General features: G+C 42.6%; 1 protein-coding gene across 3 annotated transcripts in view; it reads right to left on the bottom strand.

Moving 5' to 3' along the window:
• Positions 1-10,933: 10,933 nt before the first annotated feature.
• LOC147620025 (cyclin-like protein) overlaps positions 10,934-26,946 on the bottom strand; it is a 66,718-nt gene continuing 50,705 nt past the window's right edge. For 2 of the 3 annotated variants that reach the window (XM_086772161.1, XM_086772162.1), the window contains exons 8-13: positions 13,963-14,037; positions 13,809-13,878; positions 12,432-13,704; positions 12,276-12,344; positions 11,892-11,990; positions 10,934-11,722 (exon numbers count right to left, since the gene is read on the bottom strand). In XM_086772161.1, the coding sequence (XP_086628287.1) occupies positions 11,677-11,722; positions 11,892-11,990; positions 12,276-12,344; positions 12,432-13,704; positions 13,809-13,878; positions 13,963-14,037 (1,632 nt within the window). In that variant the 3' untranslated portion in view covers positions 10,934-11,676. The remainder of the gene's footprint in view (positions 11,723-11,891; positions 11,991-12,275; positions 12,345-12,431; positions 13,705-13,808; positions 13,879-13,962; positions 14,038-26,946) is intronic. The other variant, XM_086772163.1, reaches the window with a different exon arrangement.

Here is a 26,946-nt window from a genome sequence, read left to right as displayed (position 1 = left end):
CTCATTAGAGAAATACTCTCCCCTACCATCTGATCTCAAGAATTTTATTTACATGAATTTTTTTTTCTTGACCAAGGCTTTAAATCTCTACAAAGAATGCAAATACCCCACCTTCCAAGTACTTCATTTTGCCATCCTACAGAGACCATTATGGCACTTTACCAACATATGCAATGGAGTGCGCAATATCATCACCTCTTTCTATATAACTTGGTTTTTTATTGTTTGCATATATCTAAACCACTTACCATGACTGGTCGTGGTAGAGGTGCCAGAATCCACATACCAAATATCTCCAAATCCTGACACATCTCTTGTTGTGAAAATGAGAGGATGTGCTATATCATGTGCTCACTTTTGTTATCACCCTGTTTACTTGAGGATGCATAGTTGCCTTACTGTAGCTTCCACTTTTGGTATCATTTTGCTTTTTACATAAGTGAACATTGTGATGGCACCATGTTTACATCCATGTATGCATTTCAATGTCTTCAAATCCCTTTTCTAAGTGACACACTTTGCCATGTGCCCTAGTTCACCACAATAACAGCACTCTATGATATTTGCATTTTGATTTCTTTTCCAACCACCTCGGCCTCTTTGGCTCCCCCCTGTCTCTTCCCTTGCCTCCAAAGTGGCCTCTTCCACCTGTATAAGGTTGATTTTCTTGTTGTTGCTGCTTTGGTGGTTTTGATTTCTAAAGGCTAGTGCGGTGAATATGCCCACCCTAGCACGTAGACATCCCTCTAAAAGGAGCAGGAGGATCAAGCGACGGAGCTTAAGAGGTTGACTGGCCGGCTTGAGTCTTTGCCAGCTACAAACGACGAGGTGTATTGTCTCATAGGGATTGCCTAGTCTATGGAGACTTGAAGGCCGAATTCTAGATCATCACAGAATAAAAATGTGGAATAAGAGAGCCTAGATCTGGCTATAGTTGGATTTGAACCTTTGTAATTATTTTTAATTAAGTATTGTTGTATCATGGGTTTAAGCTAAGTGGTTGTTCTAATGACAGTGTAAGATCCCTAATTAATGAACTTGTCTATATATGTTACATAGTGTGGTAGGATTAATTAGAAAACAAAAATGATGGGTGAGTTGGGTGGAAAGTGGGAGGGTGGATCGCCCTGACGGCGCCATCCTATGGATAAGTGGACCTGATTAGTCGGGTAGCTTTCCAACAAAACTAATCAATTGCACTACGCTAGGTAAGTAAGTCCGTGGGAAATTCTACTCTAGAGGACTAGATCAACGGTCGTGCCTCACATAGATGGGGAAAAAAGTGTTGCTTCTAGTAATCAAAGATAGAGGTTGCCCAAGATAGGTCAATCACTCTATGGGTGATTCGATTTTAAGAACCATATCAGGAGACCACTCCCCCCTACGAGATAGAGCTAGGTCTTACCTACTAGTAGTCGTATCCTTGTATCTCTACATGGTCCAAGTGTCGACGACGATGACTAGGAAAGCTTTTTAAAAGACTTAGTAGACTATCTTAAGGATTTCCCTTCTTAGGTTGGGGACCTTATAATTGGTATCAAAGTAGGTTTTAGTGTTGTTATTCGGGGTTGTTTTAAAGTGTATGTTTTACCTCAATTACCTTACTAGTAGAACTTGATTTGGTGAATGAATGATTGTAGAACGAGGAAGACGCTTACTCCAGATTCCTAGTCTTCCAATGCATCTTCCAGACAACTTGTCATCACTTCTCGAATTTTGAATTTTGCGATACGATGATGAAAATACTTGAGAAGTTATTCCTCCCTCGTCCCTCTTGTATCCAAAGAGGGTGGGAGATAGAGACCACTTTTGGAATCGTGGGCCAAGGTACATCATCCGAGCAGACCGAAATAGGAATCTCACCATCAATTTGAAGTAGGTTCGTTGGATCGAGAAGCTGAAGATGGTCCGCTTATTCTAGCTTATGGGTGTCCCTAGACCAAACAGTTACGTGACCATATAAGGGAACCATATACCACAGAATCGTTAGGTGTATGACCAAGTAATGCAAGTCTTACACCTGCCGACCGAGTAGCTATTATGGAATGCAATAGAATCCATAGTCTACCTCCCCTACCATTAGTTTTCCATATCCTTGAAACCATGGCGGAATCCCATATTTCATCTACGTGAACCGCTCGAGTCTCATGCCCTAGTTAAGCCTAGAAGTCTCTTTTATGATGAATAAGACTACATACAAATCCTTGTAATCAATCTTGTCCTTTCTGAAAATTTGAATTGAGAAATAAATGATTTCAAGGTATTACTTTTATATCATGAGCGTAGTGTAAAGTATAAGTCTCGTGATCCTAAATTTAGTCTTGCAATGATGGCCAAGAGAATCAATCTTCTCCTCCCAATGCGCTATATACACAGACACCCAGGAGAAGAAGCTCCTACTCAAACAGATGCAACCTCCCTCCTTTAAAGGGAAAGGTTCAAAATTGAGAAAGATGCTGAAGTATGGATTGAAGCAATGGATGATTACTTCTCAGCCGCCGTTGGTACTCGGGCTGTAAACCAATCCATGCTTGCACGGTTTTGCCTCACTGGGGACACTAAGCTCTTGTTGGTGGAAGCAATGGTCCCACGATAAGGAAGTCACCGAACACTCCCAAACCTAGGATAACATCAAACAAGCTGTGAAGGAGCGGTATCTTCCCCCATCTCATGAGTCTATCAAGATGAATGAGTACTTTAGCCTCAAGCAGCTACTCTAAGTATCTTAGTACATCCTGCAACGTCAAAGATATACTGAAATGGCCACCCCCTAATTCAGTCCGTGAAGTTAATGGATTTTTGGGAATCACAGGATGGTACAGGATTTTCATCAAAGATTATTCCCTGCCAGTTGAACCCTTGACCGATCTTGTTAAGAAGGATTGCAAAATAGTGTGGTTACCAATCCATCAAGTCAGCTTTGATCAGCTCAAAACCATCCTTACCTCAACACTAATCCTAAACTTTCGATTTCACCATGGAATTTGAGGTGGTTTTTAATGATGCCAGTAGTCTAGCACCATGGAGGACTGGTGGCTTATACTTCTCGCAATCTAAAGCAATATGAGGCCAACTATGCACTCGTATCAGTTGTTCATTGCCACAAGTTATGGAGGCATTACCTCCTAGGGTGCAAGTTCCAACTTGTAACCAACGACAAGAGTTTAAAGTGGATCTTCACCCAACCTAACCTTAATATGAGGCAGAGAAGATGGGTTGAGATCCTACAAGAATATGACTTCGACATCAAATTCCACCCTGGGAAGGATAATGTGGTCGCAGACACACTTAGCTGCAAATCTTTCTTGAGTGTAATTTCTATGCCAAATGACCACAAACTGGTCAAGGTGAAAGAAGTCTTGTTTCATGATCATGACTACCAAAGGATGGTGAACCTAGTCGAAGAAGGGGGAACCTCAGAGAAGGAGAAAAATCTAATCAAGGATTACTCCACCCATGATGGGTGCCTCTACTTCAATCATACAAGCTATGTATTCCTAAGGACCCTTCCCTAAAGAAGCTAATTCTCCATGAAGCTCATGATAGCCCTGCCATAGGGCACTCAGGCTATGCAAAGACCTTGAATGCTCTAAGGTGGAACTATCATTGGGCACGCTTAAAAAATGATGTCCTACGATACTTGAAGTAATATCTCTCAGGTCAAAGGATCAAAGCTCAAAGAGTTAAGATGCCTGGAAAGCTTCAACCTTGGATATTCCTCAAATGAAGTGGGAATGCATTACGATGGATTTTGTCACAAGTCTCCCCACTGTATAAGGAGGATATGATTCCTTTTTTGTATTGGTGGACTTGCTCACCAAAGTAGCTCATCTTACGCTAGCAAAGAAAACCTTCAAAGCCTCTGATGTTGCCCAATTATTCATCAAGGAGGTCTTCAAGATTCATGGTTTACTAAAGAGGATAGTCAGCGAACATCTAGTGCAATGGAAAGACTACCCTGAAGAGTATGCAACTTGGGAAGATGAGGCTACACTCTTAAGAGAGTCCACCGAATTCATGATGAGATCAGGACATCTCAATTTCTTTAAGGGGAGAAGGATGTAAAATGCCCATCTTCAATAATAATATATGTCCACTTATTAATAGATAAAATTATGGTCCTTTTTATAGTATAAAAATTATCATTTTAATAATTTACCAATTTCTACTTGGAATCTTAAAATTTTGAGTCCAAAATTGAAATCTGTGCATGATTTTTCCATAATATAGGACTTTGCAACACTCAAAACGGACACTGGAATAAGTTTCTACGTAAATTTTTAGTTAAATTACAGTAAACTTTTGAATACCTATCTGGGTGTCCGATTCAAGAACAGATTGCATGCCTGTGAACTAAGAAAAGACCCCGGACAATTTCATCGAAAAACATTTCGACAGTCATCAGACATGCTGGCATGCATATCGAGGTCCGTTTCTCAAAAAAAGGAGTCCCCACCCCCAAAGATGTCTCCTTGGGAGAAGTGTGCATCAAAGGACCTTACCCTAGACTATACACATACCAGGGCGCCCATACAAACGGACAGACACGGACCAAAGACTGGCTGCCCTAATGTAAGGTCTTCCCTAGCTGCCACATGGACACCCATGCGGCCACTACTCTAGAAGGCCCATGTGTACCCCATCTTTAGCCCACTTACAGCAGCAGGCACCACCCTTTCCACAGGCTTAAGCAGTCGTACACTGGCTTTCCCACACATGCAACCTCAAGTCGGGCTCCTCATGCAACCACAGATTGGTGTACTCATGTACATTGTCCTTTCCACCCCCCTTTTTGCTCTCTCCTTACCCATACCTGTGCCAAACCCCATATAAACCCCCCAGCACCCCCCTCTATGGTCGGCAAGCCCCTTCTAGGTGGAAGTTCTCCCTAGCAGCCCTCTGCAGTCAAGCTCCCAGAAGCTCTCCCCAACGACCCTTTCCAGTCAAGCTTCCATAGCCAACCCCCTTCTATTGTGGAGGGGGTGTCCTACACCTCTCCCCCCCAGATGTGAATTGACTTAAGGGGAGAACCCTCCTCGTCCCCCCTAACTGTGGCCAACCCCTCTGGTCTTGGTTCTAGTAGCCTTGTTCTTCAACTAAGGACACTACTTTTTGTCCCCCCTATAGTTGACATTATGGACCGACCCTTGTATGTTGTAGTAGTTGAGTACTAACCCATATAGTGTGTACTCCTCGAAGATGCCAAAATGTTGCCTTGGGAAGCATGCACGACAATGACACGAGGGAGTCCCTCATGGAGGCAATGGCTAGGTTAGCTTGAAAATCATCTAAAAAGAGGTTTTCGGATTAGGAGTTAGGTAAATCTTTAATCTTAGCATTAATTAAGAAAGATAAAAGATGTTACTTTTCCTTGTTTTGAGAATGTAGGCTTCCATATTCATCTAAACGTACAAATCTAATTTCTTGTAGAATTGTTGCATTCTCATTCCTTTGATTCAAGAAAAGATATTGTTGTTTCTCGTATCTTATGAGATTGGGTTGAACTATTATGATTGCTATCTTGCTTAAATTAAAGTGCAGGTACATCTTCTCGTCACCTGGATGCTAACCCTGTTCATGTGCTTGTGTAGCCGAGCAGCGACATTAGCGAGGACCAGAGTCGGTCGAAGGTATCCCTCCTGCCCATTGAGAAGTTGGAACTCACCTATTTGGCGAGGGTTATGGATGTTTCCTAGTTCTACGGGCGCAAGCTAGTGTGGTGAATAAGCCCACCCTAGCGCCTAGACATCCCTCTGAGGACCGGGAGGATCAAGTGATAGAGCCTGAGAGGGTGACAGGCCGACTTGAGTCCTCGTTGGCTATCAACGATAGATGTATGGTCCCGTAGGGATTGCCTAGTCTATGGAGACTGGAAGGCCGAATTCTAGATCATTGGCGAAATAAATCGTGGAATAAGAGAGCCTGGATCTGGGATTCGAACCTTTGTAATTTTTTTAAATTAAGTCTCTTATTTTCTAGTATAGGTGTATCATGGGTTTAATTTAAGTGGCTGTTCTAATGAACACAGTGTAAGATCCCTAATTAATGAACTTGTCTATATATATCACATAGTGTGGTAGGATTAATTAGAAAACAAAAATGATGGGTGAGTCGGGTGGAAAGTGGCAGGGCGGATCGCCCTACAGCGCCATCCTATGTGGACGAGCAGACCCAATTAGTCGGGTATCTTTCCAACCAAACTAATTGATGGCACTATGCTATGTAAGTCAGTCCCTGAGCAATTCTACTCTAGAGGACTAGGTCAGCAGGCCATGTCTCGCATAGATGGAGAAAAAGGCGTTGCTTCTAGGAATCTAGGATAGAGGTTGCCCAAGATAGGTCGATCACTCTATAAGTGATTCGATTTTAAGAACCATTTTGGAGACCATGATGCCCCTGTGCGAGATAGATCTATGTCATACCTAGTAGTTGAATCCTCATATCTCTACACGGTCGAGGTGTTGATGACTAGGAAAAAAATTCCGCCATAGTTGCGATTGGAGGGTGTGCTACAACGCAAAGTTGCTGCTACATTTAGTTCTCTTGTTACTCGCAGAAAATGTAGTCTTGCTCCTTTTTTTTAATGATATGTTACTTTCCTTCCTCATTCTTTGACGGCACATGTCTATTTTTTTGGCTTTTTGTAGAATCCACGATTATCAGAATACTCCGATGTGGATTTAGGGCTGTTCAGGGAAGAGGCCATTGAGCATATTATTGTCAACATTCATAGCATGCCGCCTAATATCCCTATTGCGTTTATGCCCCCTCCACCACGGCCGCCGCGACCAGGACCACCGCCACGACGGCAGTGCCAAAGACTTAGAGTAGACTATCTTAAGGATTCCCCTTTTCAGGTTGGGGACCTTATGTCTGTTGATGTGGAATCAACTAGTTGGAAGCTGAAACTGATGTGGAATCAGTAGGTCGAAAGTTGATGTGGAATCTCTGAAGGTTGAAATCTACTTGTGCTGATGTGGAATCAGCACGTCGAAAGCTAACGTGGAATCAACAGATTAAAGCTGATGTGGCATCAACTGGTCGAAAGCTAACGTGGCATCAGCAGGTCAGAATCTAACGTGGCATCAGCAGGTCAGAATCTGATGTGGCATCAACAAGTGAGAATCTATTGACGTGGAATCAATAAGTCAAAATGGGCTAACGCGGATTTTGCATATAGGAGTCTTCAGGGCAGAAGCGGCCAATGCTGAATTTGCAGAGGCGAAAGCAGCTGACGCTGAATCTACAACCCAAATCCCGAACATTGAAGGCCGTAGGCGGAATGCTGAATGCTAAAAGCAAAAATCCAAAATCCGAATGTCGAATGTGGAATGCCGAAAAATCGCAAAATGCTGAAGCGGAAGGCCAAATTCTGAAACCTAAGTTGTGAATATGGAAGGCTCAACGCTGAAAGCCGACTACTGAATGCAAAAAGATGAAGGCTGCAAGAAGCTGACCTGCTAAATGCAAATGCTGAAGCCTGAAAGCTGACTATTGAATGCGAAAAGCTGATTGCTAAAAACGGAAAGTGGAAGCCGAATGCTGAATGTTTGAATTATGAGATAATGATCCACTATAGCATATATCCTATTTGACAATATGCCAAATCTAATCCAAGCCATCTCTAAACCATCTGGTCTCATAGACCACCTTCTCGTGTGAATACTTGGATGTCAACACTGCCCGGGCTGCTCAACCATGGCTACTCATAATGGGAACGGTACAAATATGAGTTAGTCAGTGCCTGGATAATATAATATGAGGGTGGAGCATTGATATCCAAAAATGTGTGAGCCCTACCTCTTGACATATAGAATAATTCTGATAGTGGAAGCTAACAACAGAGAGTAGACTACCTTTTGTACGCATTCCTTTTTATCTTTTGTATTGGAAATTCTTCACTTTTTGAATTTTGTGGAACCTTCATATATACCTCCTCATGAAAATTTATGCCTTTATTTGAAACTTTACCTTAAGATGTGATCCTTTGCACATGTAGCATGTTTTGTTGAGGAATTCCTCAATGTACTTGTTAATTTTGGAGGTTCTTGTCTGTCATGGCTTTTTTATCGCGCTTCTTCTTGTTCTCCTTCTTGAATTTTTTTTGTCCCATATAAAAAATATCAATTACTAGTTATTTTTGTTGTAATGATAGAGGGATGGTCCCATATAGGTTCTTGTGTTACTATGCTTTTCTGGATCATACATTCTATAATGGGTTGCTCTTTACGCTTGAAGAAGCTGGTAATTTTTTAACTTGTTTTACTCCAAAACTCGGAGGTCCTATGGTAAATTCTAATTTTTGGGCAAATTTTCTTATGGATCTCTCGTAGGGTTCAATTTTGGAATTTGTTTTCTTAACGGTGTCTAAAAATGCATCTTTTGCTAAGGAATGCTTCAATGTGCTTGTTATTTTGGGAGGTTCTTGTTTGTTATCATTGATTTTTTATCTTGCTTTTTGTTGTTCTCCTTAAAGAAATTTTGTTCATCCCTTCAGCAAGTTGACATATAAAACATATCAATTATCGGTTGTTTTTGTTGTTTGAGAGATAAAGAGCGATGGTACCATATAGGTTCTTGTGTTACTATGCTTGTTTGTAAATCACATTCTTGTGTTTCTATAATGGGCTCTTTACCCTTCTTGAAGAAGCTATCAATTTTTTACTTGTTTTACTCCAAGAGGGAGAGGTCCTTATGGTAACTTGCCATTTTTGGGCAAGTGTTTTTGTGGATCTCTCATAGGATTTTATTTTGGAAGTTATTTTCTTGATTATGCCTAAAATAGCACTTGTACACTTCATTTGATTTCTACATTTTCGTCCACTTGGGTATCCAAATATGGTTATTCCCTTGGTAGAAGCCTTAAGCATGAAGAAGATTCTTTGGTACCCAATTGTTTGCAGCATGCTTCAACTTTGACAGGTGGATTTTTGTTAATGTATGACATTGATGGAGTATTTTCTTGAGATTTAACAATCACAATCATGTGTTACTCTCATAGTATCCTTGATCTTTGAGCAATCTCTTTGGCACCAACTATTGTTGAGGAGTTGTTCTCCTTCTTCAATTCCCCTTGATTGATGAGACTACTTGATCTTTGGGAATTGTTGTTGTGGCTAATAAAATTAGCTACTTGATTTTTTGGCATAGGTGGAATGTTGTTGCCTGATAAATTAGCTAGTGAAGGCCACAAGAGGACTAGGGCAATGATACCCCTATTTATAACAATAGGTCTTCCTCACCTAAAATTGGTTAATGAGCACTACTATAGGGGAGGTCATTGCTCTACAAGAACCCCTAAAGAAGACTAAAAGTCAAATCTTGGGACTTCATCATTTTAATTTGAACAACAAATCAAAAGACTCAAAAGCACCGATGCTTGTACTAAAGGATACTGTTCACTTATTAGGACACATACTCATTTGCTAGATGTTACTTCATTGTATAGTTGAAGACTAACGTTCATATATGTTGATTATAATAATGGATAGAGGATATGAATAGTTGTGGTTAGTCTAAAGATCAAGATATGAACACTTGTGGTTAGTCAAAGGTCAAGACCTTTGGTGGCATTCCATTTGAGGGCTAATCCCAAAACATTTGATTTAGAACAATGTATAAACATTGTACACACACATAATTATTCTAATTTATTGCTTCTTAGTTATGATTCGAGCTTCTTGTAATGATGCATATTTGGTGATCCCATTCCATCACATTGGTATTATATAGCTTACGGGCCATGTGGGGAAGAAATGCTTTAGCATGGCTTTAATTTCCTCCTCCTTTATCTTATCCTTCTTTTGGAGAACCTAGACCTGGTGTCAATCCAATATTCGATTTAGAGTTACGTCTCCTCTCAAGGAAAAATCCAATATTTAATTTCGAGTTAGTCAGTCCAATATTTGATTTGGAGTTAGTTTCCTCTAAGGTAAATTCATTTTTATAAAGTTTACATGCAACTTGAAAGTGCATTTGTTTCTTCATCTCACACCAATTTCCTCTCAATAATCTTACAAATAAATTGTTTTAAACATTTTTAATGGCTTGTTCAATGGTTTCATCATTAAATTGGAAGTGCTTTTTTTTCTCTCATGCGTGGCATAGTTGAAATGACAATAAGAGTCCTTTCCCTCAATTACAAGCTCGTGGAACATAATCCGTAGGACCACAGATGGGAACCAAAGAGGAGAACCCTACACAACCAAGAGCAATCCTACATCAATCAAAGTGTAAATTGTTACATACTCCATCCATATTGGTGCACAAAAAGTAAATCATGAAGAAGCTGCCATCATGCTCATGCATTATTCAATCCCTCTGTAAATAGATTGGGGAGAGAGGAGTCTGTCCATGCAAAGCCAACTCTCTTCAAGGACAATGAGAGAAAAAATCATGATTCACAAGATCCGTTGAGAAAGTCGATTGGCTGGAACCTCCTGCTACCACTCGTTCTGCAAACAGAGCGAATCCTCCCCAAAGAAGGGTGGGCAATTACGTGATTGAATGGTTGTCTAGACCAAAAGTCACATAGGTAAACAATAACAAAACTGTCCTGCATACAAGAATGAACACGGATCCTACTAAACCTTCAGGCAAAAGCCTATCCTCTTTCTTGTAGGCTGACACCGACGTCCTTTAAAATGGGACAATTTGTAATGTGAAGGCTGTCTGTACCTGCTCTGATACCAACGTTACATGGCTGCAGCAGGAGCGTGGCTAATCTGACGGCTGATAAGGTTATGTCACATCACTTCAAACAGCAGCACAAGGTTAAAATTTGTACACACACACATACACACCGGCGCCGGCGCCGGCACCGGCACCCAATAACGCTCCACTTCTCTCCTCTTTTTGCTTCCCCCTTACTGCACACACACAGGCACCCAATAACACTCCCCCAGTGTCTTAACTTTCCAAAAACTGGTAGCTCTTCACAAAACACCAAATACTAAATACTCTGATCAGCTTCATACAACAAAATCTATTGCAAACACACCGTGCATAGTTGCACTGCAACAGTTCATAATCATACCACCAAAGCTCAAATGATTGTCATCGAGGCTGGTAGAGTCCAGACAATCAAATAAACAATTCTTTACAACATTGTTTAGGGGAGCTACAGTGGTGCTAGCAGTATCACTGCAACTACTCTCCTCGTCAGCTCCTATAATACTCACGAACTCAAAATAACACCATATGCACTCCCCCTGAAACGAGAGTTAAAGAACACTTTTTCTCAATCACAAGTCATGTACTGACCACCCTCTGTCTTCCAAGTCTTTGTGCCTGTCATAAAAAAGAGACATCTCTGAAAAAATTATGCCTGTAATGTCGATAAAAGAGCCAGGTTTTGTGCTACTCAGGTAGCTGCTTGTGCTCCCCATTCCTCGAGAGTCTCCAGCACAGGCTATAAAAAGCCAATGCATCTTCTGGACTTTCAAAATGCGGCATTTAAGTACTGGGAAGTAGATGATACGCTATCCATGAAACACTTGGGCTACAAAACCATTCCAGGGGACAAACATTGTCATGGGACTCTCATCCAAAAACCCGATCTCCAGTACCGCAGTAACAGGCAGCGCAAGCAGTATGGACCCCTTCTTTAACATGACAGGCATGCAGCCATCAATAACTCCTTCAGTACCATTTCAGGCAGCATTCACTTCAACGCCTTCAACCACGGCGTCTCCGGTGTACAGGGGACTTGGAACCAGACCTCCTGTGATCAAAAAATTGAGCAAAATGCAGACCATGGATATTAGTGCACTCAAGAAAGTTCAAATGTAAAACAAAATCGAGTGGTAGCAACAGGCATACTCCTACACTCCCATCGCAGCAAACCTTCCCCTTAGGTTCCAATTTTAAAAATATACGATCAGCGCCCTTACCTGGATTTTTCATGAGAAGGAGAAGGGGCATTCCTGCGATGGTTATGCTTGGCATGTGGGGAACGAGAACGAGAACGAGAACGAGAACGCGAAACTCGTCTAGCGATACACATCATCAACATACTGATCAAGTAAGTAAACAAAACAGCAACAGAAGCCAAAGCAGTTGATGGTCCTTGTGCAATTCCTGTGATTGTGTGTGTGGTAAAAACCACATGCATTTATATGAACACTGTAGTTAACAGGAACCCAAGAAGCCCCAAAGCGATATGTTTATGCACCCAGGCTTCACATCATGCATCTCAAGACACAAACACAGGAAAGCATGCCAGGTTCTGTTACATGCACATGGACAAAAAGGAAAAAACGGGCATAGATACATACCTCTTTCTAGACCTTCCCGGTGAAGACACAGCATTGTGATGTCTGCTGGAACGCCGAGCACGTGACCTCCTGTTTTAGCCAAGTTCAAGTTTAGGGCACCCATAAATCAACAGAAGTTAGACTTAAGGTTTTACAATCTGCTTGATAAATGATTACCCTCTGCTCTTATCACTGCTAGATGAAGAGCTTCCTTCAGCACCCCCACTACTTGAGGACGAGGAAGAACGGTGCCGGACCTTCTTCTCTACAGCATCTGCTCGCCTGGACCGACTTTCCCTTCCCTTCTTCTCATGCTTCCTCCTGTCTCTGTCATACTCTTTCTCACGAGGCTTTCCCTTTTCCTTCACCTTTTCCTTTCTTTTATCTCTACTAGAATCCTTAGCCCCAGCATCCAAGCCCCTTGCAGCTTTTACTTCTTTACTATCCTTGATCCTCTCCTCCCTGTTCTTCTCCTTACCAGGTGTATCTGACATAACCGTTGTTTTCTCCTCCCTCTTCTTTTCCTTACCAGATGGATCCTTAGGTTTTTCCTCCCTCTTCTCCTCCTTTCTCTTTTCCTTCACAGTCGAATCCAGTTTGAAGCCACTCTCCTTGTTGTCCAGCTTCTCAAAAGAAGCAGCTGAAGGTTTGCTAGCAGCAGGAGTGACGGATCCCTTGCCCGAAACTAACCTAGCCATGGTGTCTGATTTTGTCTCATGTTTACCTTGATGCTTCTCAACTTTCAAGCCCATGTTACTCCTCTCTGTTGACAAACTTTTACCAACCTGTTCAGACATAGACTGCCTGCGATCAGAAGGATTTTCTTTAGGACCAGCTGCATGAGGTCGACTCTGTTCCTCTTTCGGTGTGCTCAACCTGCCTTGTATATTTGGTGCATCAAGATCTCCTGGTGTATGAGCTTTACCATTCTGAGCATCTACATAATCCTGTTCTCGCACCCGCTTCTTCCCAACTTCATGCTCTCTTCTCTTTTCCCCTTCATCTTTCTCTTGCTTCACAAAATGGATTTGAATATCATTATTTCTTTCATCCTCTTTCGCCTTCTGTATCTTCTGGACAACGGGCTCAATCTTTGCTACAGGACCATCTGCTGCTTCTCCAGAGTGAGTGTTTTCCTTAAGATTGCCCTGGTCTGCACTATCTAGAATCATATGGTCTTGTTGCTCTGTTTTGGTTTCTACACCCTTAAGAGGCTCTTCATAATCCTTAGAGCCAAGGGTCTCATCATCGGAAGCATAATTTCCAAGACCAAGAACATCACCTGCTGTGACACCAGAATCGACACTTTCCTTTTCTCCATCACTATCATTTGTACTGTGGCTCTTTAACGAAGATACCAATACCCTTCCAGACAATGGAGGAACAGCACCCGGTGGAGAAGCTGATGTATGACTTGAAGATCTGCCTTTTTCGTCTGGAGAAGCCATAACTGTTCGCAGGAAAGACAAAGCATGGGAAGATATCAGACCAAATTTCAGACCAAAGCCAACTGCTTGATTAACCGGTTTCAAAGCTAGAAGAGATGATAATTGCCTTGCAGAATATCATAACTGTCCTCATCCAAAACTTCTTGAGCTATCTCCTCAAAGAGATCTCCAGTAACCTACACATAACAAACAAAGAAAGCAAAGCATTGAAGAAGGTAGTCCATTGAGGTGGATATTATACGAAAAGAATGAAAAAATACCTTCAAGAGCACTTCAGTCAACAAACGCTTGATCTCATTATTTATAGCAGTATTTCTTGCAGCTTCAATATCTTCCTGTAGCAAGCATTCAAAGAACAATGATATCAATTCCAATTAGAAGTTGTAAACATATATTATGTGAACCTGCAAATCTTAGTTGTGCCTGCACTCAAAACTGTTCCACCCTAGGACACCGTCATTGATGCCATCCGTCTGCTGCTGCAACAATTCAGGTTCACAAGAAAAGAAAATAGAAGGAAAAAACAACCCGGTTAACATGCTTTTGTGCAGCACAACAATCCAACAAAAAACCATGGGTCATCAAAAAACCGTGGGTCATCAAGAATCAGCAAACAAAACTTCAATGGCAAACAAGCCCCCAGGTTATAGTTACAACCCCACTAACCGGAGCGCTGGAATTTGGAAAGCATGAAATCCATGGCACGATAGGACAACACATAATGGCTTGCATATTAAGCATGAGCGCTTGTCCATTCCGATGAGGTTCTTCAGTGACGGCCATTATCCCTAGGGACTAAGTGATGTGTACAAACGGGGGACCAGATGGACAGAAGGTGAATGAGTATGGTGTGGTTGGCCACCAGTAAGTCCACACTCGACGCACAGATGTCACTAGTATGTATATGGTTCGAACTTGGGTAGTTAAACAATCTATGCTATGTTAGGGTTTCTTGCTTTTTGAGAGCTGCATCTTCTTCTTCACATGTATGCCTGAAAGCTAGACGTAGGGTTAGACAGCCCTAACATTTTTCATTAAAGCATGGTTATGGTCTGCTTCCTCTACTTCACATGCTTTCTCTCACAGAAAAAAAAAACAGTTTGTTGCTTTTTCTTGCGTGATTTTGCCACAGTTTACATAGTAAGAGATTTTTCCTAATGTCATCAAGGCCAGCAGGCACAGCCAATGTTCCGCACACACACACATAAGCAATCGCCCATCCCCCACTCTCTTGAGCTGTGCACCACCACAGTCAAGTCACCTGTCACCACCGCGCCTGTCACCTCCGCTTCAGCCCTTTTGCCCATGTCAGCAACAGCACCATCAACCTGCACAGCCCCACCACCTCCATAACTTAATGGCCGGCCTGTAGCAGTTCAGTAGCCCATGTAAAGACCCGTTGAGTCACACTGTCACTCTGCCTGGAACTTTCTTCATAGTAACCATTGTTGCCTGTTACACGCGGACCTGTAGCTATTTATTTGGACCAAAACAATTGAACCTTATTGTTAAGGTCCAAATCTTTTGCAGCCATTCACGGGCAGAGTGGTAGGCAGAGTTTGTCCATATTTGAAGGTGCCAGCCACTGCTTCAAAAACTTATCTATCAATTTTCGGCAGGCAATTTACTATTCAAAGTGGGCCCTGCTATATTTGGCAGCGTGTCTATTTTGGGTGACCGAGGCTTTGCGGTTCTGCACTGCATAAGACCATTGAATTCTTGGCAGAGTGACCAGGGGATATCTTTCAACACTCAGGACACTGTGAACAAAAATCACATGAATCCCCAATTCCTTTATGACAGCAAATAAGTGAACTTAGGGCTGAAATGAATAACTACATGGCTGATGCTCATCATGTGTTGGCACCACCTACAACTACTCCAACGAGTAGTCCCCAGTGGCATAGTCCTAATGCAGTTCCTCGTAAATCTTCAAGACCAAAATTAGCATTGAAAGATCTCAAACCTATGAGATATATTGGCACTTTCACTTCCTGCAAAACAGACACGGTGGATCAGTGACTCTACAAGTCGGAGCATTACTTCATCATTAGTGGCACAAAATTGAAAGGACAAAGCTATATCAGCTATTTGGGAGGAATTTGAAAATATGTTTATATGGCAAGAGGGCACAGGGTATGGTAGCTAGTCAAATGTCCAAGTCTCATTTAATGAGGCCATCATCAAGATACACTATGGATCAACAAGGTAAGCATGTAGCCTCAAGGAAGTGTTTTGTCGGATTAAGAGAAAGGTGCCACTACAGAAACAAACAAAAAAAAAGGTCAAATGTCACAACTTGTGCTATAATTTCTTGGGACAACTCCAAGCGCGTGAGTGTCCAATGAAGGATGAATGTGTTACAGCTTGCATGGCTCCAAAACCTATGGATTCACACCACCGGATAAATATGGAGGAGCATCTTTTGGATAATACTCCTAAGCACTCTCCCCCGTATTCTTATAGGATTCTTTTTGTCCCCATGGGAAAGAAAGCTCCTACGGCTGCAGAAATAGTCATACCTTCATGGAAAATAGATCTCGTTGTGATGAGGAGCACTGTGAGGGAAAATCAATAAAAAATCGCTTTGATAGGCTCAACCCACAAATGATGTAAGTAGCTTCTACAATCGTATAACATATGATACTTATGATTGATGTTTTTAGACCGTTCACGGGCTAAATTTGTGGTTATTTATTGATGGAATCTTGGTTTACAGTAAGTCTCTGGAAGAGGATGATCCACACTTGTTAACTTTGTTTGGTGTCTTACATGAAACTGTGTTATCTCCCAATACACATAAGACTTTCTTGTGTGAAGAGAAAGGTGAATATCTTGAACAAATTAACTCTTCGCAAGGAGTAAAAATGGGTCTAGAGAAAGTAGGGATAATCTTAGCATGGCCAATCCTAAACAACATTACGACGCTCAGATTCTTTCCTAGGATTATGTGGGTCTTATTGGAAAGTTATCATTCAGTACTCTAAGATCAATGTGGCACTGAAACATGTGTTTCAATCAGCTCAAGAATGTTTCATCCATTTCAACTCGAACCTCTTTAACGTTTCGACTAAAACGGAGTTTCTCTATGAAGGTGTTGATGGAGCAGCTATGGGGCCTGAAGCCCATGGCTAGTGAACAGCAGACAGAGATAGAGAGAAATACGACAATGCTAGAGAGAGTGATTAACACGACTCAATGATGTGACACTTGATTCATTCCATGGAAGTACATGTACCTTTAAAGGTCACAAAGATTCTTCTATGACATCATTGCTTATGTCATACACACAAATATCTAGATATTATTTAATACCCTTCTAAGAGGTGGTTCACACATACTCCCTCACTCATAGGAATGGGTTCACACACACGTGTAAGACCTTGATTCCCAACAATCTCCCCTCAAGGGATTACCTCATACTATGTCAAGGATAAATCTAGGCATATGGCTCTAGTTTCTCATGCCAATTATGGGGTCCCAAGGGTAGAGTACACAGAGGATTAGGTCACTCACTTATAACACACAACTGAACCACACACCACAATACATAACTTTGGACTTTAAAAAGCCCAATCATCATAACAGTAGTTTGCTTCCTCTGTGGAAAGCTCTTTCTCCTCAATGATGTTGGCATCTACCTTTTTGTGATAGCAGTAGTTTTCATTGTGATTGTTTTTCCCACAATGTTTTGTGATAGTAATACTTTTCATTGTGGTTGTTTTTCCCACAATGTTTGCACGGCTTCTTTGAGTAACAGTTCTTTATTGTATGATTGTTCCAACCACAAAGGAAACATTCTATACCTTTGAAGTTCTTTGTGAAGGAGTTGTCCCCCCTTGCTTCTTTGTTCTTCATCTTCTTCTCCTCTTCCTTGAAGGAGATTATAACCCCTTCCAAGGTGAGACTGGGGAGGTTCTTCAAGGTGGTGATGAGGTTTTCGTAAAGCTCATCTGGCATAGACTTGATCAGGATGGCTCTAGCCACATCTTCCTTAACTTTGGCTTTGAGTGCAGCAAGCTCGTTCATCAAGGACTTCATCTCGTTTATATGAACGACGAAGTTCTCATGTGACTGCATTATCAAGCCATAAAACTATCTGCAAAGATAGAGTTCTTTCCCTATGCTCCAAAGAGTTCATCCAACATCTCATAGGCTTCTTTGGAAGTCGGGAGATCAGCAACATGGTGTATGAAATTGTCAGACAATCCCAGGGCTATGAGAACAAAGGCTTTCTGACCCCAAAGCTTCCAAGCTCTCTGAATTTTTCCTCCCCTTGAATGAAAGGCCAAAGGCCCTCTCTCATCAAACTAAACTTCAACTTAGTCTACGAGGTGTGAACTCTCCCCCATTGAATTTTTCAATGAACATAAGGGAGGCCATGATTTTCGATGAATCTGGGAAGGTCTTAACAAAGGAATGTATCCAATGCCACTGTCTAATCCCATACAAGAAAAAAAAAGGACCAAAAATTATGGTTTTTGGAAATTAGGGTTTTCAATACATAGGGCTTTTTGGATTGATGTTATAGGACTCAGAAGACAGATACATAGCACGTTCAATGGCAAGATTAATGGTTTCAACTCACATGATCTAAGAGTGCGCATGATACATGGTTGTCACGACAGTCCATGTGTTGGACATTCCAGGGTTAGAAAAACCATTGAGCTTATTATACATTTCTACTAGTGGCCTCAATTGAAGAAAGTTGTGTAAGATAATGTAACACATTATTTTTAATGTCAAGTTTAGAAATTCAAGCATGTGGAATTTCCCAAATGATTAAATCCGTTGCCTTTCCAGAAAGAAGTTTCCATTGATTTCAACAAGGGATTGAGGAGGCCTCGGAGTATGGTATACTTGTGCTATGTGGAGGAGTTTATCAATGAGAGCGAATCCGTTGCCTTTCCCAGAAAGAAAATGGCAAAGAGTTTCCGTTGATTTTATCGAGGGATTGAGGAGGCCCCAAAGGATGGTATACCTATGTTATGTGGAGGAGTTTATCAATGAGAGCCACGCACGCAAGAAAGAGAGAGAGAGAGAGAGAGAGAGAGAGAGAGAGAGAGAGAGAGTACTCATGAGTGACAAAATGCAAGCACACATCAAGTTCACCTAAATCCTGTAGTATCTTATGTACAAGAATAATTACAATTAAATGCTTAAGTACAAAATGATACTCAAAAGATCTCTCCTGATGCTTAGATAATCGTGGTGTCCTTAATCAACACAACGATTCTTAGGGGTTCAAGGTTGGTTCCGATCTACAGCAGCACATGTTGGCCCAAAGCTTGTTCCTAACACCAGCAGTTGACTAAGATCAAGGAAGATCTTTTGAGTATCATCTTGTACTCCAAGCATTCAATTGTAATTTATTCTAGTATATCGATGTTGCTCTCTCTCGCAAACTACACGAAATGGGAGTGCCCACAGAGCTGATTTGGGGAATCATGGCTTTATACAGGACAGTTGTGGGGCAGGTACGTACTACTCAGGGTATATCTGAGATGGTTCACTCCACTATTGGGGTGAAACAGGGCTGCCCCCTTTCTCCCACCTTATTTGGGATGTATGTGGATGAGGTTACGGACTATGTAGAGCGGGAGGGTGACAGAGGAGCACACCTAGCACGGACATGGATTCCGCTGTTATTGTATGCTGATGATATTGTGTTGATCTCAGATTCTCCAGAGGGGATGCAACGTCATTTGGATGCATTGCACACGTTTGCACAGGACAGTGGATTGTCTGTTAACCTTGGTAAAACCAAGGTGATGGTGTTTAACACCACAGCACAGTGGGTTAGGAGGTCAGCACCCACCTTTACATATGGTCAAGAGACAGTGGAGTATACAGATGCATATACTTACCTTGGTGTGGTTTTTAGTGGCCCACTATTTTCCTTGAGGAGAGCAACGGAGACTAGATTGACCAGAGCTTATGTAGCATTGGGGAGACTAGAGAGGATGTGTTTGTAGGTTCAGTTTCAGGAACCTCGAACAAAGCTCTGGCTCTTTGACGCTTTGGTCACTTCAACCATGCTGTATGGAGTGGAGATATGGGGACCCTTAGTGGATCACCACAGCCGAGCTGGTAGCACTGATGGATGGAGATGTATGGAGAGGCCCTTGGTTTCTATGATTTCCCGGATGATTAGGGCCAAGGCCTCCGTACCACATGATATTATCCGTGCAGAGATGGCTGCCCCCCCATTGGTAGTAGAGGCACTCACTCGATCAGTCTCCTTTATACATAGCACTTGGGCTCTCCCTAGAGACAGATATGCTCGCTTAGCCCTGGAGTCTTCATGACAGTTGGCATTACAGGGAGACGGAGTTGGCATCACAGGGAGACGGATCATGTTGGTATGCACAGATGACAGCTTGGTTCCAACTGCATGGCTTTAGTATGGACAGGCTACCTCCATTTCAGTACTCCCTGGATGCACCCTCCCTCTCTCTCACACGGGCAGAGATTACCAGACTTATCAGGCAGGACTTGACTCAGCTGGACACTAGGAGGACATGGATACAGCCGACACACGAGCTTGGTACGAAGATGGCTTTCTATAGAGATCATCTTCTCCAGCTCACGGAGGATGGGTTTGTGATTAGACCCAACTACATGGATACTCATCTTTCTCATGGGGTACGGTGTGCTATTGGTCAGATGCGCACATCCTCACACCAGCTAGAGATTGAGACTGGCAGATTCAGAGGAGTACCAACTGAGGCCAAGATTTGTCAGTTGTGCCAGAAGGAGCCAGAGATAGAGTTACATTACATATGTCACTGTCCAGTATATTATGGGATACGAGGCCGTTTTCACTGCCTGTTCAGAGAGGGTTTTGGACCACTTTCCAAAGTCCTGAGATACCAGGATCAGAGATGCCTCGGATTATACTTGCTGGAGCTGCGTAGACATAGAGAGGGTCTCTTCAGAGGGAGGGGATCAGAGAGGGAGAGACACCTACAGAGGCAGATTACAGACTTCTTTCGACCAGAGATTAAGCAGTCAGGCCAGCAGGCATTGCAGCTAGCCCCAGAGTATAGCCGCACCAGAGGTACACTGATTGATCGGGCTATAGAGCTGGGGCGGTCCAGGCGCCCCAAGATGAGAGGACCATCTCGACACCGACGGAGACTACAACCGAGGATCAGGACCATACTAGCACGGCATGGGAGACGTCCAGTCAGAGTACTCACCGTGGAGGACATTGAGGATATCCGCCATCGACCGATGAGAGACATCTTTGGATAGTGATGTATATGATGCTTACCTTTGTTGCTGGAGTTTTCCTTCCGAGATGTTATCCATTAGGAGCTCCTAGTACCTTACTTTTCCTCATAGTTGTTGTTTCAGTTTCAGTTAGTTGTTTAGTTGTTTTAGCTTTTATTACACAGACATTGTATCAGATCCACCAATTGTTGTAACCTTTTTGGTCTCATAGGTCATTTTGGCCTTTTGAAGACGTTAATATATCATTCCATTTCATTTCTCTCTCTCTCTCTCTCTCTCTCTCTCTCTCTCTCTCTCTCTCTCTCTCTATATATATATATATATATATATATATATATATGTACACACACACACACACACACACACACACACATATATATATATATGTATATATATGTCTCTCTCTCTGTGTGTGTGTGTGTGTGTGTATATATATATATACACACACACACATATCTATCTATATGTGTATATATCATAGTCACCAGAAACGAGAAACGGCACCCCCCTCGGAAACAGAAACGGCAACGGCTAGGAAACGGCACATATACTTGATAAATTAAACTATAGAACCAAAAACTAGTAATTACAAACTCAACAGCAAGACTTTCTCAAATTTGCATAAAGGACACCTCAAGATGAAGTCAATTTCTTGTTGAATTAAGAGTAGAAAGTACAATGCAAATACATCAGCCAAGTTTGGAACTTATGAGTAGACTTAAACTTGCGAGAGATGCACATCGTCTGAGCCCAAATCATCATAATCTAGAAAGTCGTTGGAGCCGCTATCCCCTGCTTCGCCCAAAGTAGCTATCGGCGTAGGCGGTAAACTGGCATGCTCCTCTATCTCTGAACCCTTCTCATCCTCCTCTGACCAATGCTTCCAAGATTGGGGGTTCTCATTTCACTCAAGAAGACGCAAATTGGCACGCACAAAAATTAGATCATTGGTCTTTTGAGTGCCAAGCCTGTTTCGCTTCTTTGAAGCGATATGGCTAAATGAGCTCCATAGTTGCTCCAAACAAGACGAGACGAACTGACAGCCTAGCTCAGAATCTTGATGGCCAATTGTTGCAACTCTGAAGTGTCTGCCCCATAGTCCTCCCACCAAACACATGGATCAGTGGTGAAGCGATCTGCCAGAGCATTGGCTCTTCCAAACCTCCTATTGCAAGCCCTGTAATCTGCCAGTTGATCCTTGATAGTTCTCTGCTTTGCAATGTCAGGCTCAAGTCTCTCCAAAATCATGTCCCATCCATTTGCCACCTCTGAATCTGTGTATTGATTGCCTGCTTGAAACTGGGGATCAACCATGAAACCTGCTGCATGCATAGGTGAATGGTACATATCCCATCTATCTTAGCATAGCTTCCTTAAAACCTGGTATTTCTGTTCATCTTGCTCAATGTGCTCCAACTTTTCCACCATCTTGTCCATCCCCTCGTAAATCTTTCCAATGCATGGCTGAAGTAAATCTGTCATTCTCAAAAAGTGGATGATCGGCTTTCCCAAAGCTATCATGCATCTCACCTGCTCCCACCAAAGAGGGTTCCCAACATTTGACGCACATGCCTTCCCTACAACGGTTCCAGGCAATGCATGCCTCTCATACGCATCACTCACCATCAACTGCTTTAGGGCACTAGAACACTTGTTAAGGGACCCCAACATGAGGAAGTTGTATCCGAAGCGAGTGTCTGAATACTTGCACAAATCTCTAGATGCCTTCTTCCTGAACTCAGCCAGCAAGAAAGTGTGCCTGTAAATGAAGGATACAATCTAGGTGGCTTGCTCTATGATGGGAGCAACCCAATCCAACTTCCCGATATCCTTGAGAAGATTGTTGAGGCAACGTGCCATGCATACAGAAAATGTGATATGAGGAAACCTGTCACACAACAATCTGCCGGCTGCCTTGTTTGCATTCTCTCCATCGGCTACAAAGTGCATCACTTTCTCTTCACCCACCGCTTGTACGGCTGCTGACCACTCTAGGAAGAGTGCTTCTGCACTTTTCCCTGTCTCGAATGTATCATGTGATGAGATAAAGTAAGATTGCCCTCTGGACAATAAGGACAAGGTGCCAGGAGATTCTAAAAAAAGAAAGTACATAATAGAGCCGACAAAGTTCGGAGAAAAATAAAATTCTTTATTCATTCAACATTAGCAATAGTTACAGCAGGTGACTTTCTACATGGGCTTTATTGTCTTGGTCCTCATGACTGGTAGGTGCCTCAACATCAACTAGGACCACAGCAGGTTCTTCTACAAGCTGTAGGTTTCGCCATATGGGGGCTCGTCTTCGAGTGTGTCTTGGGACCATTTGCAATAGCAAGCAATCTTCATCATCCCAAAACCACATGGGAAGGCAATGACATCGTCGAGCCCTCAGAGATTGCCTCTTGCAATGTCAGGCTCTCTCGAAGAGGCAAAGAGCATCGACAATGAGCTGTCTCGTTGTATTGTCGCTCAACCACGCATGAATGACAACACAACGCCGCTCATAGAATGCCATTAGTGCAAACTATTGAAACAACACAATAAGAAGAGGAGAGGGATTAATTGAAAAAGGACTTGTTCTATTACTAAAAAAGCTGCAATTTAATTAAGAAGCTTCCCATCTATTTTTTAAATAGTAAATGATCATTAAAAAAAAACAAGGTTCACTTACAAATTTAAAATTAAAAAAACACTTACTAATTAAAAGTTATTGATTGTGGAGGGCCAAGTTGAGAAGTGCCTTGCTCCAACTTTAGCCTTGCTCCAAAAGGGAAGAAAGGGAGGGAAAGAGAAAGAAGGGAAGAGGACCGTGCTGGAGCTTTGGGACTTGTGTCACAGTCATAGGAAACAAGTCTTGTGTACAAGACAAGTACACTGTACAAAACAAGCTTCGTACTAGAGATTATATGGCGTGGTGTTGAGACAAGTTGCAAGGAGAGCAACGGGCAAGGAAGCAACAGGCAGAGGCGGTGATCATTTTTTCTCAACGGGCAGCCAGCCAACGTTTATTTATTTTTTATTTAATGCCACATGGGCAACGCATAGCGAAGGCGTTGATCCATCATTTTTTTTAAATTAAAATATGCCATGTAGGCGCACGACCAAGGTGGCCCGTTTAGCGCATAGCAAAGGCATTGATCCATCGTTTTTTTTAATTAAAATATGCCATGTAGGTAGCACAACCAAGTCTTACCCGTTTCTAGCCGTTTCGGTGAACTCGATGTGGGGAAACGGCGTTTCCCCGTTTCGGGGCACCGTTTCCCCCATTTCCTGTGACTATGGTATATATATGTGTGTGTGTGTGTGTGTGTACACACACACATACATGTACAATCTGCCCAAATCCACGCACGATACTGCAAAGCTATGGAGGAGAGAGTCCAACGGCTACACCAGGGCACAACAGATGTGAGAGTCCTCGCCCCATGCCCCATGTATGATGTACTACACCCCATCATCTCCATTGGGTGGAATTAGTAGTATACCACTTATCATGATTGTACATCTATAGCATGCTAGACAGTGACTGCAATAGTGAGCTGCATATGACTAGGATTAGCTTTTCATTTCAGCTTTTCTCTCCATGATACTCAAGACATGGACTTGTTGTATACAGATTTGTCTCATAGGCCAATATGGCCTTCCGTAGACGTTAATACATCTTTTCTCTCTCTCTCTCTCTCTCTCTCTCTCTCTCTCTCTCTCTCTCTCCGAGACATATGATCCCATGTATCAGGAGATGGAGATTGTGGGCACAGATCTAGAGTGCACATCATAGGACATAGAGACCTGCACAGACTACGAGGAGTACTTTCTCGCCCTTGGTGGGGCTCATGGACTAGTCATTTACAATGCCGTAGCCCGGTGGCCTAGTTCTAGCTCCTTCACCTGCTACCCCTTCAAACATGGAGCCAGTACAGTGGACTTGTCACTGAAATCGAGGCCCTAGAACAATAAATAGACAACACTTCAAATATACCAAACATAGCATGATAACACAACGAAAGAACCATAAATAATACAATAACACCGCACCGAGCCAGACCCCCCCCCCTGGAACTTCTTTATTCACATAGAAGCATTTAGAAGATGCTGAGGTGCGGGTGCATACAGCACCGGATTTTCCACAAAGCAACAGCACAAATCTCTTGCCCAGATATCAATCTAGAGCCAAGATACAAACATCTCCAGAAACTGTCCAAAATTGTCCCAAAAACAGTCCCGTGAATTCAGCGCATAAACAGTCCATGAAACACCCCCGAACTCCATGCCAAAACAGAGCCATAAATCAGCCCTTGATTCCTCCAAAACAGTCCCAAAAAACAGCCCAAAATCTGCCCCAAAAGAGAGTCCATCATCCCTGTCAGGCTCTAGGAGAAAGCGACGAGCCATGTGGCTGTCCCTGGAGGAGGTTGACCAGCCCTATGTCAGCTATGGAGGAAATCGACTAGCTCGGTATCAGCTATGGAGGTAGTTGACCAGCTCTGTATCAGCCATGGAGCAAGTCGGCCTCTTGAAACAGCCCAGATTCTATTGTACGGCCAGCGCAAGAGAGAAGAGAGAGAGAACTGTAGTCGGCCAGTAGAAAAGAAGGCTACAAAAGGATGCGCATGGTCAAAACAGCCCCAAATCCCTGCTTTTATAAAGTCAAGTGGCTCAAAATAGCTATGCTTTTCTTGGCTTGTACTCCAAGTTTTAGCCCTAAAATATCACTTTTATGCTTTTCCTGGCTTGATATATACCTAGATATCCCTAGATGAATCCAAGGACATGCCCAAATTCACCTCATAAGAAAGTGCAATCGATAATCTCATGGTAGTCATCCACAAGACAATAAACCATCAACTCCATCATGTATAGTATGGACTAGATACTACAACATCCCCACTAACGTCATCAGTGCTCAATAGTGGGTGTAGAACTTGGTATCAATATATGCTCCCACACACAAACACCCACGCGCACACACAGCATACATTCATACAAAGGTCTGTGTGCTGAGTTTCTGTGAGAGCTCCGGAGATGCCCTGGCTTGATGCCCAAGTTTCATCTAGGCGCCTCCTTCTGTCCACCTTTCCATGACCAAAATTAATAATATGTCCAGCTCGTCTTTAATGATATGTGAACACACCTACTTATAAACATTATAAGTCACTTTGATGAATAAAATCCCATGCTGCTTTTGTTGTGTGGCCATCTTTCAGGCCAAACCATGTCAATAAAATGCTCTAGCTTTCTTCTGTGGTGGAAAATCCTCGTTCACACCTTGGCTCTACTCAATGTGTGAAACACTGGTCTAGACTCGTGAAGGGACCAAATGGTGACATCCCCTCCGTCTTATAAAGAGCAGTTGTCCGCAATTATATAAACATGATACCACTGAGATTTCCTTCAAGAATAGTACATGTACTGCCAATCCATAATATTTCAACCATAAATCCAGATCCACGATCCGAAGTCAAATATGGGCACAAGAGCCAACCATATCAAGAAAGAAAATTTATCCATATCCTGAGTCAACAACTCTGATAATAACCAAACATGGGCACAAGAGTCAACTGTATCCCAAATATCCATAAATCCATAAGCCAGATAATAAGTAGACATGGGCACAAGAGCCAACCGTGTCCCAAATATCGAAAGCAGAGTACATAGCCACAAAACATCTTGTCATGCCATTGGACTGCATAAGGGCACCACCCCTATGATCCATACGCATGCCCAAGCCATGTGGTTCACTAGGGTAATGACCCTTCCATGATACCATACATGCTCGCCAGGGTTTCCCCTTCCACGAGGCTCGCCAAGGTTTCCCCTTCCACAAGGCTTCACTCACCATGGCAAATGTCCTTCCATGAGTTCATGCTACACTCACCAGGGTTACCACCCTTCCATGAGTTCACAGAATTCACTCACCAGGGTTGCCACCCTTCCATGAATGAATCCATCCACAGTTGGCGCAGACACAGTCTCCTGCCAGCCAACGAGATGTTAGATCACATGACCCT

This window comes from Cibotium barometz, chromosome 32 (genome assembly GCF_041138505.1).
Source record: "Cibotium barometz isolate CiBa-2024 chromosome 32, ASM4113850v1, whole genome shotgun sequence".
NCBI lineage: Eukaryota > Viridiplantae > Streptophyta > Polypodiopsida > Cyatheales > Cibotiaceae > Cibotium > Cibotium barometz.
The sequence above is the reverse complement of the archived record's forward strand: the minus strand, read 5'-3'. Positions and strand labels throughout refer to the sequence as shown.